The 14309-nt window shown below is 47.2% G+C and overlaps 1 protein-coding gene across 1 annotated transcript in view; it reads right to left on the bottom strand.

Moving 5' to 3' along the window:
• The window catches only part of COL22A1 (collagen type XXII alpha 1 chain), a 295276-nt gene that overhangs the window by 147381 nt on the left and 133586 nt on the right, over nucleotides 1–14309 (bottom strand). The window contains exons 13-14 of the mRNA XM_025214699.1: nucleotides 2288–2341; nucleotides 210–263 (exon numbers count right to left, since the gene is read on the bottom strand). Coding sequence (XP_025070484.1) covers nucleotides 210–263; nucleotides 2288–2341 — 108 coding nt within the window. The remainder of the gene's footprint in view (nucleotides 1–209; nucleotides 264–2287; nucleotides 2342–14309) is intronic.

Here is a 14309-nt window from a genome sequence, read left to right as displayed (position 1 = left end):
TTCCCTACGGTTAATCCATAAGAAGTCCACAGTCTTTGCAAGCGTGTTAGGGAGAGCACTGAGGTTATTAACCTCCTGTCATTTGTTTCTGTTGCTCCTCAAATGGTCATGCAATTCCCCCAGACACGTCCCACTCAATACAGATAGATTTCCATTGCCCAGCTGATGCTGAAAGGAAAGGATTACAAAGAGGGAACAAAAAAGCTTACGGTTTCTCCTTTTGCTCCTTCCCTCCCAAGGGGGCCAGATGAGCCCAGGGACCCCTGGAACAACAGAACCATCAGCAGCATAATATTAACATTAGCCGAAAGCACAAGGACATGAGTACCGCAGTAAGGCAAGAATAAGCAAGAGGAAAATCATTTAAACCCAAACATCTATTATTTACTGTCTCCAGAGAGCCCAGTGCTGACATGCAGGCACTGTAGCCAAGCAGATGGGCTGCTAACGAGCCTAAGAGCTCCTGTCCACTTAGCTGATTTAAAAATAAAATAATGCAAACTCTCGGGAGATCACCGTGTATATAACCTTGTGAACTTGATACTGGCAGCCCCTGGCCACCCCTCTGTCACCCCTCCATTGTACTCCTGTTGCATCTCCTCCCTAAATGGGGTCTTTGAAGCAAGGATCAATTTTTGCTACATACTTGTACAGCATCCAACACAAAGCCGAAGAGCCTCTAGGCACTGCTGCCAGACAAGCGCACAATAAGCTGAGCCTAAGACAAACAAAGACATCTCGGAAACTTTAGATGAGACAACTTTCCTGAAATGTCCGCAGGGAAGTGAGCGCCATACAATTGGAGAAAGGTTGGAGGGGTGAGGGGGATAAAAAATATTCCCAGGCAACTGAGAAGCCTGCATATTTTCATGTTAATGTGCATCTTTAACATGCATTTTAAGATGCTAGAACCCAAGGGCCTATAGCATCATTATGACTCAAATGGTGCTGTTGAAATGCAGAGGAGAGCCAATGTTTGTCCTGCAGGACTAACAGGGTGCATGTACACGTGACAGGGGTTTAATCTCCAGGGTTTCATTTTATGCACCGTAACTTGAAATGGTGGGTATTTGAATTGAATGAATAGGGCAATTGTTCTGTTGCAAAGGACGCAGAAAAACCACAGGTATGGATTTCTATTTGAAATCTCCGGGTTTATCTTGGGAATCACGTTCACAAACCTATCAGTGCTAACATTGTGTGGCACTGAAAGGATCTCAAGCCACCCCATGGGGGCTAGGTGCCCTGATTAAGAATCACTGACTTAGGCACTTTCGGAAAATGTTACTTGAAGCTAATCCAGTGGTGGATCCAGGATAATAATGTTCAGAAGGGGCTGCCATTTTTGCAGAAAAAATACATCTTGTTCCCAAAGCAATTTCCTTTAGACAGAAGAGAAGACAAGCTCACCTTGCCTTTTCAGTCACCGAAGATGCTGTGAAACCAAGACGTTTAAACTACCAGGAAGACCAGGTGACCTGCAGTCGTTTTGTCCAGCGGTTTTGTCACCTGGTCTTCCTGGTAGTTAAAAATACAAGCAGAAGCAAATGTGATATACCAGGAAACAGGGGAGGAAGACACAAATAATGATGCAGGTACTCACTAGGATCCCCTTGAGGCGTCTGTGTTGAGACAACTGAAATTTTGGGGATGCACAAGGCAAGAATCTCCACAACGACCGTATGATAGCACCAGGGTGCAGACTGCAGGGTGCACGCATCTCACAATGAGCAGGGACCAAAAGTGGCAGATCGTTTTCCTCTTCTGGACCCCACAATTATGGATAGGCATGTTTCCATGAATGTATCGATGTCCACATGGCATCTGCATGCTTCAGCTGGTATGACTTTTATGGTGCCCAGTAAAGTGCTGTTCTCATCACTGCTCTACTACCAATGACCTTACCCCTTTCCAGTCCTCCTTAGGTGATGAACCATATGTTTGGATCAAAAAGAAAAAATAGTTTCCAGCCATGATATTAGCTTCTTCTTCAGTGTGGGCAAACCAAATAAGGCGAGAGAAAAAAAAAACCTCCCGAACAACTGTTCACTTCTAAACTTAAATGGAGGCTGAACCTTCCTAGACACATGCATATGATTGCTCTTCACCCTATTTCAGAGCAGGAAGTGGCAAAGACTAGCAAGTGCCCTGTTCTCCTGTGAATTCAGGTGGTCTATCAAGTGCACCCCTACTCTGCCTTCTGCCGGAGACGTCGGTGTTAACAGGTATAGCCAGGAGATTTGGATAGCTTAACGATAGAGGTTGATGTGCCATTTCAAACACTTACCTTTTCTCCTTTTTCACCCTTCAATCCAGAAAAGCCCCTGGGCCCTTCTTCACCCTAAAATACAAGTACAGACATCAAACCTCAGTATGAAACACGGCATTGTTCCACATTGGACGGGTGGCATTAGGTTCACCTAAAGTTGCCCTACGCTTGCCATTGCAAAACACTGCTTTCAGCTGCTTGTTACTTGCCAAATTTGAACTATTCAACCTCAAATTTTCCATGCCCGGTACATGCCTTTAGGCTGAATTTTTTGGAAAGTCTCACTAAAAAAGCTCTGGCTGTTTCCAAGAATGAGATTAAGGGAAAATATGTGGTTTTGTTCCGTGGGGGGAAAAAAGTCTTACAGTTGTATAATTGTCTTCTTAGGAAGCTCTAATGCTTCCCATCATCAAAGGGAGGACTACAAATTTAGTGGTGGAGAGAGGAGGCTTCCTTTGTGTCCAAGATTTGCCTTTTGCTATTTCTATGAAAATCTGCCTGCAGCTGGTCAAGCGGTGGCCTCTGATACACCTCATTTTGCATATGAGCTATGGAGACTTATCAAAGTTTGACAAGTCCATGCTCTAAAGATCCTATCTGCACTGAGGATGCTTCAACTCAGGGGTCCTAAACTGCTCGTGCCCTGTAACCACCAGACGGTCCCCCCTCAAAGACTGGAAGAGATCCCTAAACCCCTCAGTCTCACCATTCTTTTGCTGTCGGTCATGAGCTCAAAACCCAGGATCAGCGAAATGTGGGCCTCATCTCCCTTTAGCAGCTGGCTCACATGGAAGATAACAACCCTCTACTGCTACCAGGTGCAGCTCCACTAGCAGAGATCTCTGCTGCAAATCTAAAGGTTTTCACACTGCTGCTAAATCATACTGGGTTACAATATGGTTCCCTGTAAAGGATTTTCTTCTTTTTTTTTCAGTGTACTTTTAAAATGCCTAGGAAATTACATGCAATAAAACATTACATTGTCAAATCAGGCTCTTAAAACTTATGAAATGCCAGAATCAAGCATATATTATTGGATATAACTGTCTGTGAGCACACACATGCTCACTACACATAAGCAGATAAATCTAGGGGCAGTTTGTGCCATCCATACTCACATTGCTACTTATTTACTGCATGGGTTGCCCCGTTGCCTTTAGCAGCTATTTTTGGAGGGTACAGTTCTACTCAATGGCATAAACATGACCACACTTGGCCATAACTGATAGGATTATTGGCACTTAGAGGTTAATAAAAAGCTGAGACCTGGAAAGCACCTCTAGTAGATATGCATATGAAAGTCATTAGGTACTTTTATAATCACATTTTTTGCTAACTGACCCTTTTAACCAAGCCCTCAATTTGGAGCTTCCAATGAAGAGAGTGGCAGAATCAGATCTGCTCTGCTTGAATAGTTCCCCAATAAGATAGAAAACCCATCAAAGGGCTACTCTGATTTTCAGCACAATTATTTGCTCAGCGAGGCCCATATAACGTGAAGGAACGGTGGCTTCCTGACATAAAGCTGTCAACACAGGTAAAAATGCAGTTCTTCCCTTTCTCACTCTTTGTTTCCATTGCAGAAGAGTCGGGATAAAATCCCTCTTTCCTCACTAATTGCCTCCCCCGATGGAGCAACACTAGCGTGGATGAGCGAGTGAGTCCTCACATCACCCACACAAGCAGCAGACAGCCTAGATGCACCCAAATCCTCCCACTCCCATTCCTCCTCCCAGAAACATCCCCACATTGGCCCCTAAGATAACAGGGTCTTGATCCGTGTCACTGGAAAAAGGAGCAAAAAGCTATAAGGGGATAATGGAGGAAAAGACCAGTCCAGTCAAATAGTACACATTTGAATAGGAAGCCACTCCTGAATCCTACCTAGCACCATAAAGTCACAGCTCAGAGACTTATCATGTTTTCCCTTTTCATCAGCTCCTCATCAACCCTGGCTAGTTGCTTTCTGCCTCTGCAGAGCAGAGTAAATCACCTGGACAAGTCAAGCGATAGATCACTGCAGCTGCTTGTGCTTCATTAAAAACACAAGGGCGGATCACGGAGCTTGGCTCCAAGGTGTGCTTCGGCAAAGTAAAGGCTTTAACCTCTGAGAATGAACAGCAGGAAGGAATGAGAGCACAAAGCAATCAGGTCTGGTGAATACGTAAAAGTTGAGCCAGCACAGATAAGAGTCATGGACAGATCCAAGATGGGGTGGGGGCACTGGTGCAGTTGCACCCCCTTTGCAAGTGAAGGTCACAATCTGGCAGCTCCACTCCTCCCAGACACCTAGGTCCCCTGAAGTGTCCAGGCACGGCTGGAGTGGGACATCCAGAGGGACCAACTAAGGAACAGGTAAAGAAGGGGGACCTGCCTATTGCTGTTCCCAGCATGAAACCCCAGCAATGCCCCTGCCCCCTCCAGACAGAGGCTGTGGGGAGAGACTGCACACAGTGCCGGGTCCCTGCTCCCACCCCGTCCACCTTGTTTCGCCCAGTGACTAGCTATGCAGAGGACCAGGCAGGGCTGGGGATGGCAGTGCTAGTGTACGATCCCCCACTTCCAGCACTGGCTGCAGGGGTGAGAGAGGAGTAATGCACCCCTAATACATGCAGCTGGGCCAGCAAAAGATAGATGCAGCTATACTCGCCAGGGGGAGGGTGGGGAGGAGTCACTTTGGAAACTACTGGAGTATCCAAATACTCTGCTGACTACAAACTGCATCTCCACTAGGTAGCAATACCATTATACCATAAAACTCTACAAAACGTCCCAATTACAGCCCCATTACACTAATTTTAGGCAGTTCCTGGAGCTCTTAACCCCTGGATGGTCCACACATTAACACCCTGAAACTAGTTTTAAGCACACTTTAGGCGACTTAAAGTTATGCCACTCTAGGGCAGGTTTATCTCTGGTCCATGTTACCCAGATTACTGTGTGGCCACTCCCCACAGATAAGCCACCCAAGTTGCAGTCCTCCAGCATCCCAGGATGCTGTGTCCCCTCCACCACCCTCCTGCTCTGTGTGGACAACTTTTCCACCTCCTGAACTCTACTGCCAAGGGAGCAGTTCTGGCACCAAGCCAACTCCTACTCCCAAACCTGGGGCTGCAACTCCATGCAAACAGCCTGCAGAGCATATGCCAGCTAGCCAGGTCACTGGGCACAGACAAATCCAGAAGTGGGATCTAACAGGGGTGGGCATGAGGGAAACAAGGCAGGAGGCTGGATTGGGTCCCCATGAGCTGGGGTTTCCTTCCTGGGACAGGGTCAGTAGCTACCTCAAAAGCACCTTTCCTCACCACTCCTACCTCCAAGGCACCCCCAGAAGCATGATCAGGACCCCCACATCCCAATTTATTAGAACACAAGACATTTCCCCCCCCACACCATTTCCTTTCCCCCTCCCAGTTCATTACCTGCCTTCATCCCACTAACTCTCCACCTCCTAGCATCATGTTCCCACCATACCCCCAACCCATTTTTCATGCACCCGCACTCAGAGCAGTGAAGAAGCCTGCCCTGATTCACCCTGTCGTGGCAGCTCACAGTTGTAGCTCCTAGTCCGGCCCCTGCTCACCAGCCCTCTCTATTGGCAAGTCACAACTGCGCAGGTGAGGGACAGTCAGGGAAGGTTTTTAGCCTTAAAGTGTGACTGCTCCAAACTCGAGCTAGCACTAACACTGAACAACATTTGAGCAGCTCCAAGTGCAATACGTAAAAGGCCTTCAGTGAATGGCAGAGCAGAAGAGAATTTGGAGGGACCTGAGATACCAGCTTCAGCAATTAAACCCAGCCGGAAGGCAGCTGGCTTTACTGTATCCTGGCCCCTTCTGGAATCACTGGGGCAGCTGCGTCGCGCTTTCTCTTGGATTTGATCGCAGCCATTACCTACCACTGCTTGTTAATATCTTCGTCTACGTTGCATAAGCAGTAGCACTCAATTAAACCTTTTCGCCTGGGTTAGAGGGCAAGCAGACATGCTGATTAGCTTCTACAAAAATATTTGCAGAAGGGAAATGTGTTGTCTGCAAGCTGTGACCTGATCTACAGTACCTAGTGGATGGGGCTTGGCAAACCACTGTCTGTCATGCAGAGATGGAAATTACCAGGGAAGAGAGGACACTTGGAAACCAAACTCCCAGGGCCGTATAATTACACAGACAATAGGGACAACCTTACTATGCTGCTCTTTCTAAGGTGCAGGTGAGGCATATAAAAATTGGCAGGCTTTTTTTTTGTTTGTTTTGAATTGCTGTTTACTTAAATAAGAGTAATTCTTAGAGGGTGCATCTACATGAGACACGAAATGTGCAGTAGACTAATTCTACTGCGCATTAGTGTGTCATGACAAAAGCTGTACTATTGTGCGAATGCACAGTAGAATTAGTTTACTGTGCATTAGCATCACTGAAAAGGCATACGCTGGTGGTACTGCACACTAGCACCGGTTATTATGTATTGAGTTAGTATTTGTTATTACAGGTACTAAACTTCATGTGCAGTAACTACAGTGCATTAATGCATGTGTAGACATGCCCAGAGAGTCCTCAATGAAGTCATAGTGCTGGGTAATCTATATATACATAATAAAAGACAGTCACAGCACCTAGAAGCCTATAATTTCATTTTAACAGCAGCAAAACTGTGTGGGTATAAAGAAGAAATCAAGGAATGGAAGAGGAGGGGAAGAGTTACACATCACACCCCTCCCCCATGCTAACTAGGCATACAGCTTATGCACAAGTGTTTGCTGATGGTGTGTAAGTATACCAGATATCTCAGTAGGATTAGTTCCAGCTGGCCACCTAAGTCTACAGGTACCTATAGTTTGATGGGAATTCCTATCCTGAGAAATTTGCCGGGAATATAATGCAAATGAGGGAGAGAAATCCAAGGAAGAAGACACCCATAAGCTATGTCAAATGAATATGGCTCTTTGGAGAGTTTTCCTGCTCCGCACCTAAAATATTGGACAGCACAGCAATTTTGACAAGGGCATGATATTTTGTCAGCATAGGTATGCAGGTTAAAGTCTTTCAGATGCTGTTTTAGCTGGTTCAGTGTATTTTGTTTGGGGAATGAACTAGAACAATACAAGCAAAAGTCCTTTTTCATTGGCATAATTAACCCCAGCACCAAGAGGGAGTTGCCGGTCCTCAAAAACACTCAAGAGGTGGCTTTGAGTAGGGGCAGGTGAGGATTTCTTTCACTTGTACTGATTTTAAAGGTGACATTCATCTCTATGCAAAGGGACCTACATACCCCTTGTATTTCAGTGAGGTCCGCAAAGCAGAGTTTGAAAGATGCATTTGGCTTGTACCGACCCATTGCACAGATGGTCATTTTATTCATAATGAATGGAGATAGTCTGTTGACATGTGTGTCAATTCAAAGTGAAGAGACTGGGTAAATGGGTGGTTCTGCCTCACAGGAAGCCACTTTGCATGTATAGCGAATCTCCTGACCGCGACTTAAGTTGGATATCTTTCACATTATGTACATGGCCAGCTGCGGGCATACAGAGCCATGAAAGTGCAAAGTCAACTTTTAAATACATCTGCCATAGACCATGTGGCTCCGTGCTGGGACCTGTAATACAAAGGGCCTTTTTGTCATAGATAGTAGAATCTATCTTCATGTCAAAACCAAGTGGTTTAATAAAGGGAGAGAAGCATCTCATAGGGGCATGGAGAGATGTAGGGATGGATTAGAGCTATTTGTTATCATCTAGTTCTAGCTATGAATAATGAAAAAAAAGGAAGAATCCCTCAGTGGTGTTGTTAAGCTTGCAAGCCATGTTAAAGTGCTTCTGTCTCCTGTAGTTGTAACTCCTCAAGTAGCTGCCAAGTATATAAACATTTCTCCTCATTTGAAAACAGCTGTGGTCTATAATCAACCATTTTATTTCGAACTCTAGGCTGTGGATTACGGTCATGGAAATGACAGCAATGTAAGCAAAAAAAAGTCAAGGCAAAAATGAGCCCTAAACACAGTCAGACTGTAATTAGCCTTGTTGCCTTCAAAGTCAAACAGTAATTCACTTGACTTGCGTTTGACTTCTTAATTTTATATAGTGGCAATGGCAGACATATTATATGTAACCCGGGTGGTGGCCCAATAGTTGCCACCCCTGCCCAATATCAGGGATGGTGCGGTGAGAGTGGGGCAGGGCTTCCGGGCAGCACCAGTTTACTTCCCAGCCGGCCCCTGCTCCCCACAGAGCAGCTCGTGGTCCCAAGGTCTAACACTTAACTGATTTAATTATTTATACTTTATTTACGAAACAAGAATAATAGGAGAGGTTATTTACAGGTGAACTTAAACGGCGTAACCAAAATCACAACGCAAACCAGAATACATTAGTCAACCCTTGACTCAAGAACCACAGGTCGGGGAACTGGCAGCTTTCAGCCACTGCTGAGATGCTACCACAAGGAAGCGAGGTGCTCACTCCCAGCAGCTCCAATAGGCTTCCTGTTAAGCGACAGACTGCAACAGGTTAAGCTCTTCTGGTCTGCAGCAATCAAACAGTATCAAACCCCAACGCCCCAAAGAGGCTGAAGGGTGACCCTCTGTGGCAACCAAAAAGGCAAGCAACAGAGTAGGCTCCTGCAGCAATCAGCATGACCCAAGCACAAAGCTCAGTGACTCCAGCCGATGACAATCACCTGCAGAATAAGGGACAGGACTGAGTCGCCTCTGGGGCAGTCAGTGGCAGAGGGTCAGCAGCACAGGCAGCTCCCAGGGGTCATTGCTCTAAACCCCGGCTCCAGATGACTGGCCGGGCACCCCACACGCTCGCCAATCCTGCTCCAAGTGCCAGCCTGCGCCCCCCAGCTCCCAGGGACCCTCGTCCTGGCGCTCTGCTGCTCCTCAGGATCCCAGTGCCTTGCCTGCTGCTGTCCCGCTTCCCCAGGGAAGGGAAGGGATTTCCTCAACTCAACAGCCCACCTCCCTGCTCTGGATAAGGATGCCGCCTGTGCTCCTGGCCGCTGCCTCTTCTCCACAGTGGAGTGTGGGGCCGACTGCCACTCCTAGCCTCCGGGACGCCTGGCACATCCAGCACACTGCAATGGGGCCATGGGGCACCAGCTCTCTGCCCCAAGCCCTGACCACTGCTCCCTCTCTGTTGCAGGGCTGGAGGCACGGCCGACTGCTGCTGCCTTCTTCTCCCAGGGCCTTCGAGGCTCTTCACAGAGGTCTCTCTGCTCCCTTGGCTGGGTCAGCTCGCCCCAGCTCTTCCTAGGCCTCCTGCATTGTTGCCCAGAGTCACTGTCAGCAGCTCCCGCATGCTAGTTCGGCTGCTGCTTTTATCCCCTCCAGCAGTCCCTCCTTGGCTTGCAAACCGGCCACCCAGGGCTCAGGGTGGTGGGTCCCCGACTCTGGCCATCCACCTTCTATGTGAATGAGGGGACTGCAAACCCCTTCTCTAGATTGGCTTCTCCTTTTCCACGGGGCAGAGCTCCCCGCTCCACCCTTGGAGTCGCTCCGAGTTCACCGGCACTGTTTCTAGCCCAGGGTAAGTATCTCAAGCCAATCTGATGAGCCCACATTGGCAGTCTGTTACATATACAAGGTCTACTCTATATTCTTTTTGCCCTCTCTTGCACACAGGCTCCTTTCTTGAAGCTGGAAGCACCTCTCCTTTTAATAAAAAAGACCTACATGGAATTTCTGCCCAAGACATAGCAATGTCCATAGTGGCATCTCCTATGCTGCCTTCAGGAGTCCTTCAAAAATCAGCAGAGGAGGATTACATGACTCACAAGCTTGGATCAATGTGGCATGGGCAGCAACAGGGATTGAATGATCTGGTCACAGAGCACTGAATCATTCTCCCGTGCTGGCGCCAGTTCAAATGCAGACCAGTGACTGATAGCAGTATCCATCTCTACAACAAGTTTGGCAGTCACAGCCAAGCAGAGAAGACCTTACCTGACAAAAGCACCATTGCTACGTCACCATCTGGGCTATAGACTGTGATCTAGATAAGAAAGAGAATAGATGAACCTCTTCTCCCCCACGTCTTTAGCAAAGGATGGAGGGTTGTTGGCTGTGAACTGTCTGATGGCTTAATATACAGACCCTGGCAGTTCAAACTGATTTTTGAGTGAATAGAGGGCTCCCAGGTTAAATGGTGTCTTTCACCAGCACTTACTTTTTTTTTTAATAAACAGAGCAATTTTTAGTATTATTTTCAGTTATTTTTGAAAAAGGAGCTGAGCTAGAAAAAGAGCCTGCCTGCAAAAAAAGTGTTGGTGAAAAAGCATAGTGGGGAGATGCCATTAATCAGCCTTCAGCTAACCCCTTCTTCATACAGTACTTCTGAATACTACTGCTTTTGATGATCCAAGTCAAAGCCTCACCTCCCTGTCAACCGTGTTTTTAAAGAACATGTCTCATCTTTGACCTAAACTTCAATCAAACCAGCAGAGGGAATGCACTGCATGGCAACTTTACAAGTCAAAATTATCAAGATCTTCAAAATGGGAGGGAAAAGGCAGGACCAGAAATGTGCATTATCCACATATTAAGACGATCTTGTCATTGTGGGATCTGAACACCTCAAAACATACCTGTGAAATGAGAGCAGCAATATTGTTTACTTCACTAGAGTAGACACACTGTAGTATGAAGATGGAAAGTCAATCCCAGTTCATAAGAACCAGGCCAATGTCTTAACCACAAGTGCTTCCTGGCTCCCAAACATGCATTTAATGCAATAGCCCGTATATGTCTTACGAAGAACATGATTATGTTTCTCTTTCTCCTGCAACCTTTTCTTATTCTGCTCTTAGTAACCAGGGGATTTTGGCATGAAAAAGGCTTCACAGGATGGCCACAAATGGCCAGATCATGGAAATATTTTCTTGCACAATCTCACCGTTTTTTTGTTTTAATATCATTAAAGTTCCTGGGCGTTCTGTGGATTCCAAAGCAGCTAAGCTTGCATGCAAGAGACTTTTGCAATGGATATTTCACCCAGGACGACTTTCAGAAAGCTGCTGAGCACAGGCAGCACAAATTACTGAGCTTTGGAGAATACAGGTGCAGGATTCTATTAGCTTAATGAGGTTAAAACCTTATTAATATATTGGCAAATTTGACACCAGATTTCTCTTCAGACCATTCAGCCAAGGGGAAATAAAAGCAGCAGAACTCGGTTGCTGTACTTAATTCTTTCTCCATGGAACAGAATCCTTAAGGCTTTCCCTTTCAGAGCCCAGTGGAAGCCTCAGGTGACTAGCTCCTCTGAAAACTCAGGCCGTTAAGGTATGGGGAACTGATCAAAGGGCAGGTCATAAACCTTTTCTATACTGCCAACACACACCAGAGTGATTTCATCCAGTACACAGGGAAAATACATGAAACTCAGTTGTTCACAAGAGGTACTGTTCTACTATGGACAAATACATCTTCAGCTCGACCTCCAACAGGCACTAGGCTTCAGGCACACATAGGGACTTCTGAGGTTTCTGTGGAGAGCAGGGGCTGTGGGACATTTCAGAAGGTCCAGTGACGACAACTTGGAAAGATCAGAAGTAACATTCATTGTTATGTCACCAGAAGGGGAAAACCAACTTGGGCAGACGAGTGAGCCTGGTCCATAATCTTTCCAGTGACCATGATTCCCTAGCCCAGGTCCGAAAAGAGTTTAGAACACCCTGGGAACTACTCTAAATCCTGCCAAGCCATCAACATTTCCCAAGGAGATGTATACAGTCTCCCTTAAGCCTCTTTTCTCCTTGCCACTCAGGGCACTGACAGACATGCAGCTCCGCGCTGTAACTCATGGCGCTTCACAGAAAGTGCTATAAGTTACAGCAAACTGCCCCACGGACATTTATTCTTTGGTCAGAAAGGAGGATTGAGTTCCACTTCGGAGCTTGATTCAGTGGAAAGAGGCTATGTGTCTGCAGCCTTTCTCCCCTAGCCCCCATATCCTCCCCCCTCCTCCTCCATAACCCTCCCCCTAGCTCTGGTGCTGTCATCAAGATGGGCTGGGGAAATGGCAGGGGAGCAAGCTCTGTTCTTGGATTTACCCAGACTGTGCTGGGGGGATTAGATTGGAGCCACCCAGGGGTGGGGGTCTCCAATGCACCCCCCAAACCCTCAAGTGCAGGCTGGTCAAACCCCAGAATGGAGCACCCTCCCCAGTCTTTCCCCACCTCCCATCCTGACAATGGCACCAGAGGTGGGGCTGAGCTGCATCTGCCAAGCCCTCAAATGTAGGCTGGGCAAACAGGAGATAATTAAGGTGCTCCACTTTGGAGTGCCTTTGTCTGAACCTCATTAAATAAGGGTTAATTTGTTGCATGAGTGGGTACTTTTAAAGTACTCTGCAGCCATGTGCTTCTGTCAGGGCACAGCTGTACAGTACTTTCAACGGGCCGATCAAGCAACAAATATCACTTCTGTCAGTGCCCTCAGGATACTGAGGAGGGATGGTAATTGCTTAGAGCAGGGGTGTCAAACTCATCCAACCCCACGGCCTCCAAATCCGCTATCGATACTGGAGGAGGGGAAAGGTGGAGAGTCCATGGGCCTAATAGGGCCTGTGGACTTGGCTCTGCTCCATGGCTGTGGACCGGTCCCCATGTGAGTCTGTGCTCACTGAACACTGAAAAATTACTTCATTCAATGGCTCCCAGATTTATTTGGTCAAACGATCAAAGTGTCTAGACTTTCTAAAGTTAAAAAGAAAGAGAGAAAGAGATCTTTCCTATTGTTTGCAGACCTGTTTTTGCCTGAACTTGCCAAAACGGAGGGCAAAGATCAAATACAGTCAATTGACCTCCTGTGCTCTGAACCACTCCAAGTTCCCAACTTTGCTAAGGAAAATTACTACATTTCTGCAAGTGCTGCCAAGTAACAGCTCTCCAGAACCGCTGCTTGTAAAAGACCTCTTTGCAAGCACTTAGAATCTGTAAAAAAGCTCCTGTGTTCACAGTTCTCACCAAAAAAAAGTCCCACAATCAGAGAGTGGAGTTTGCACTGCAGAGACAGAGGCCATTCCAGGATCAAGGTGGGTTTCTGAGAACCGGTGCCTACATTTCTTTTGATGCAGCTCTGCTGGTGAGCCACAGACAATGAAGATGAAGCCAATCGGTCTTGGGGAAAATCCTTGAAATAATTATCAAGGATCACATCTGTGAGGGGCCTGCAGGGGAGATCATGCCCAGGGGAAATCAACATGGGTTCGTCAAAGGCAGGTCCTGCCAGACCAACCTGATGGCCTTTTATGACCAGGTAACTAAATCCCTGGATGATGGTGTCACCATGGATGTAGTCTTTCTGGACTTTAAGAAGGCCTTTGACACTGTCTCTCACCCCATTCTCATTAATAAATTGAGCAACTGTGGCATTGATGCCTACACAGTTGGATGGGTCAAAAACTGGCTGACGGGGTGCACCCAGAGAGCGGTGGTGGATGGGTCGTACTCAACCTGGCAGGATGTGAATAGTGGGGTCCCCCAAGGCTCGGTCCTGGGGCCTACACTGTTCAACATCTTCATCAGTGACTTGGACGAGGGGTGGAAAACACGTTGTCCAAGTTTGCCGATGACACCAAGATGTGGGGAGAAGTAGGCATGCTTGAAGGGAGAGAGAGGCTGCAATTAGACTTAGACAGACTACAGAAGTGGGCAGATGAGAATAGGATAGGGTTCAACATGGACAAATGCAGGGTGCTGCACCTTGGGAGAAGGAATCCACAGCATACATACAAGCTGGGGAGCTCCCCCCTTGTGAGCACAGAGGTGGAAAGGGATCTTGGAGTCATTATTGACTCCAAGATGAACATGAGCTGCCAATGACAGATTGCAGCCAGCAAAGCCAACCACACCTTGTCATGCATCCAAAGATGCATCTAAAACCGGTCCAGACAGGTGATAGTCCCCCTCTACGCAACATTGGTCAGGCCGCAGTTGGAGTACTGCGTCCAGGTCTGGGCGCCACACTTTATGAAGGATGTGGCCAGCCTGGAGAGGGCTCAGAGGAGGGCCACCTGCTTGGTTGGAGGGCAACAGGGCAG

This window comes from Alligator sinensis, unplaced genomic scaffold, assembly GCF_000455745.1.
Source record: "Alligator sinensis unplaced genomic scaffold, ASM45574v1 scaffold721_1, whole genome shotgun sequence".
NCBI classification, from domain to species: Eukaryota; Metazoa; Chordata; order Crocodylia; family Alligatoridae; genus Alligator; species Alligator sinensis.
This window is presented reverse-complemented; position numbering and strand designations above follow the sequence as displayed.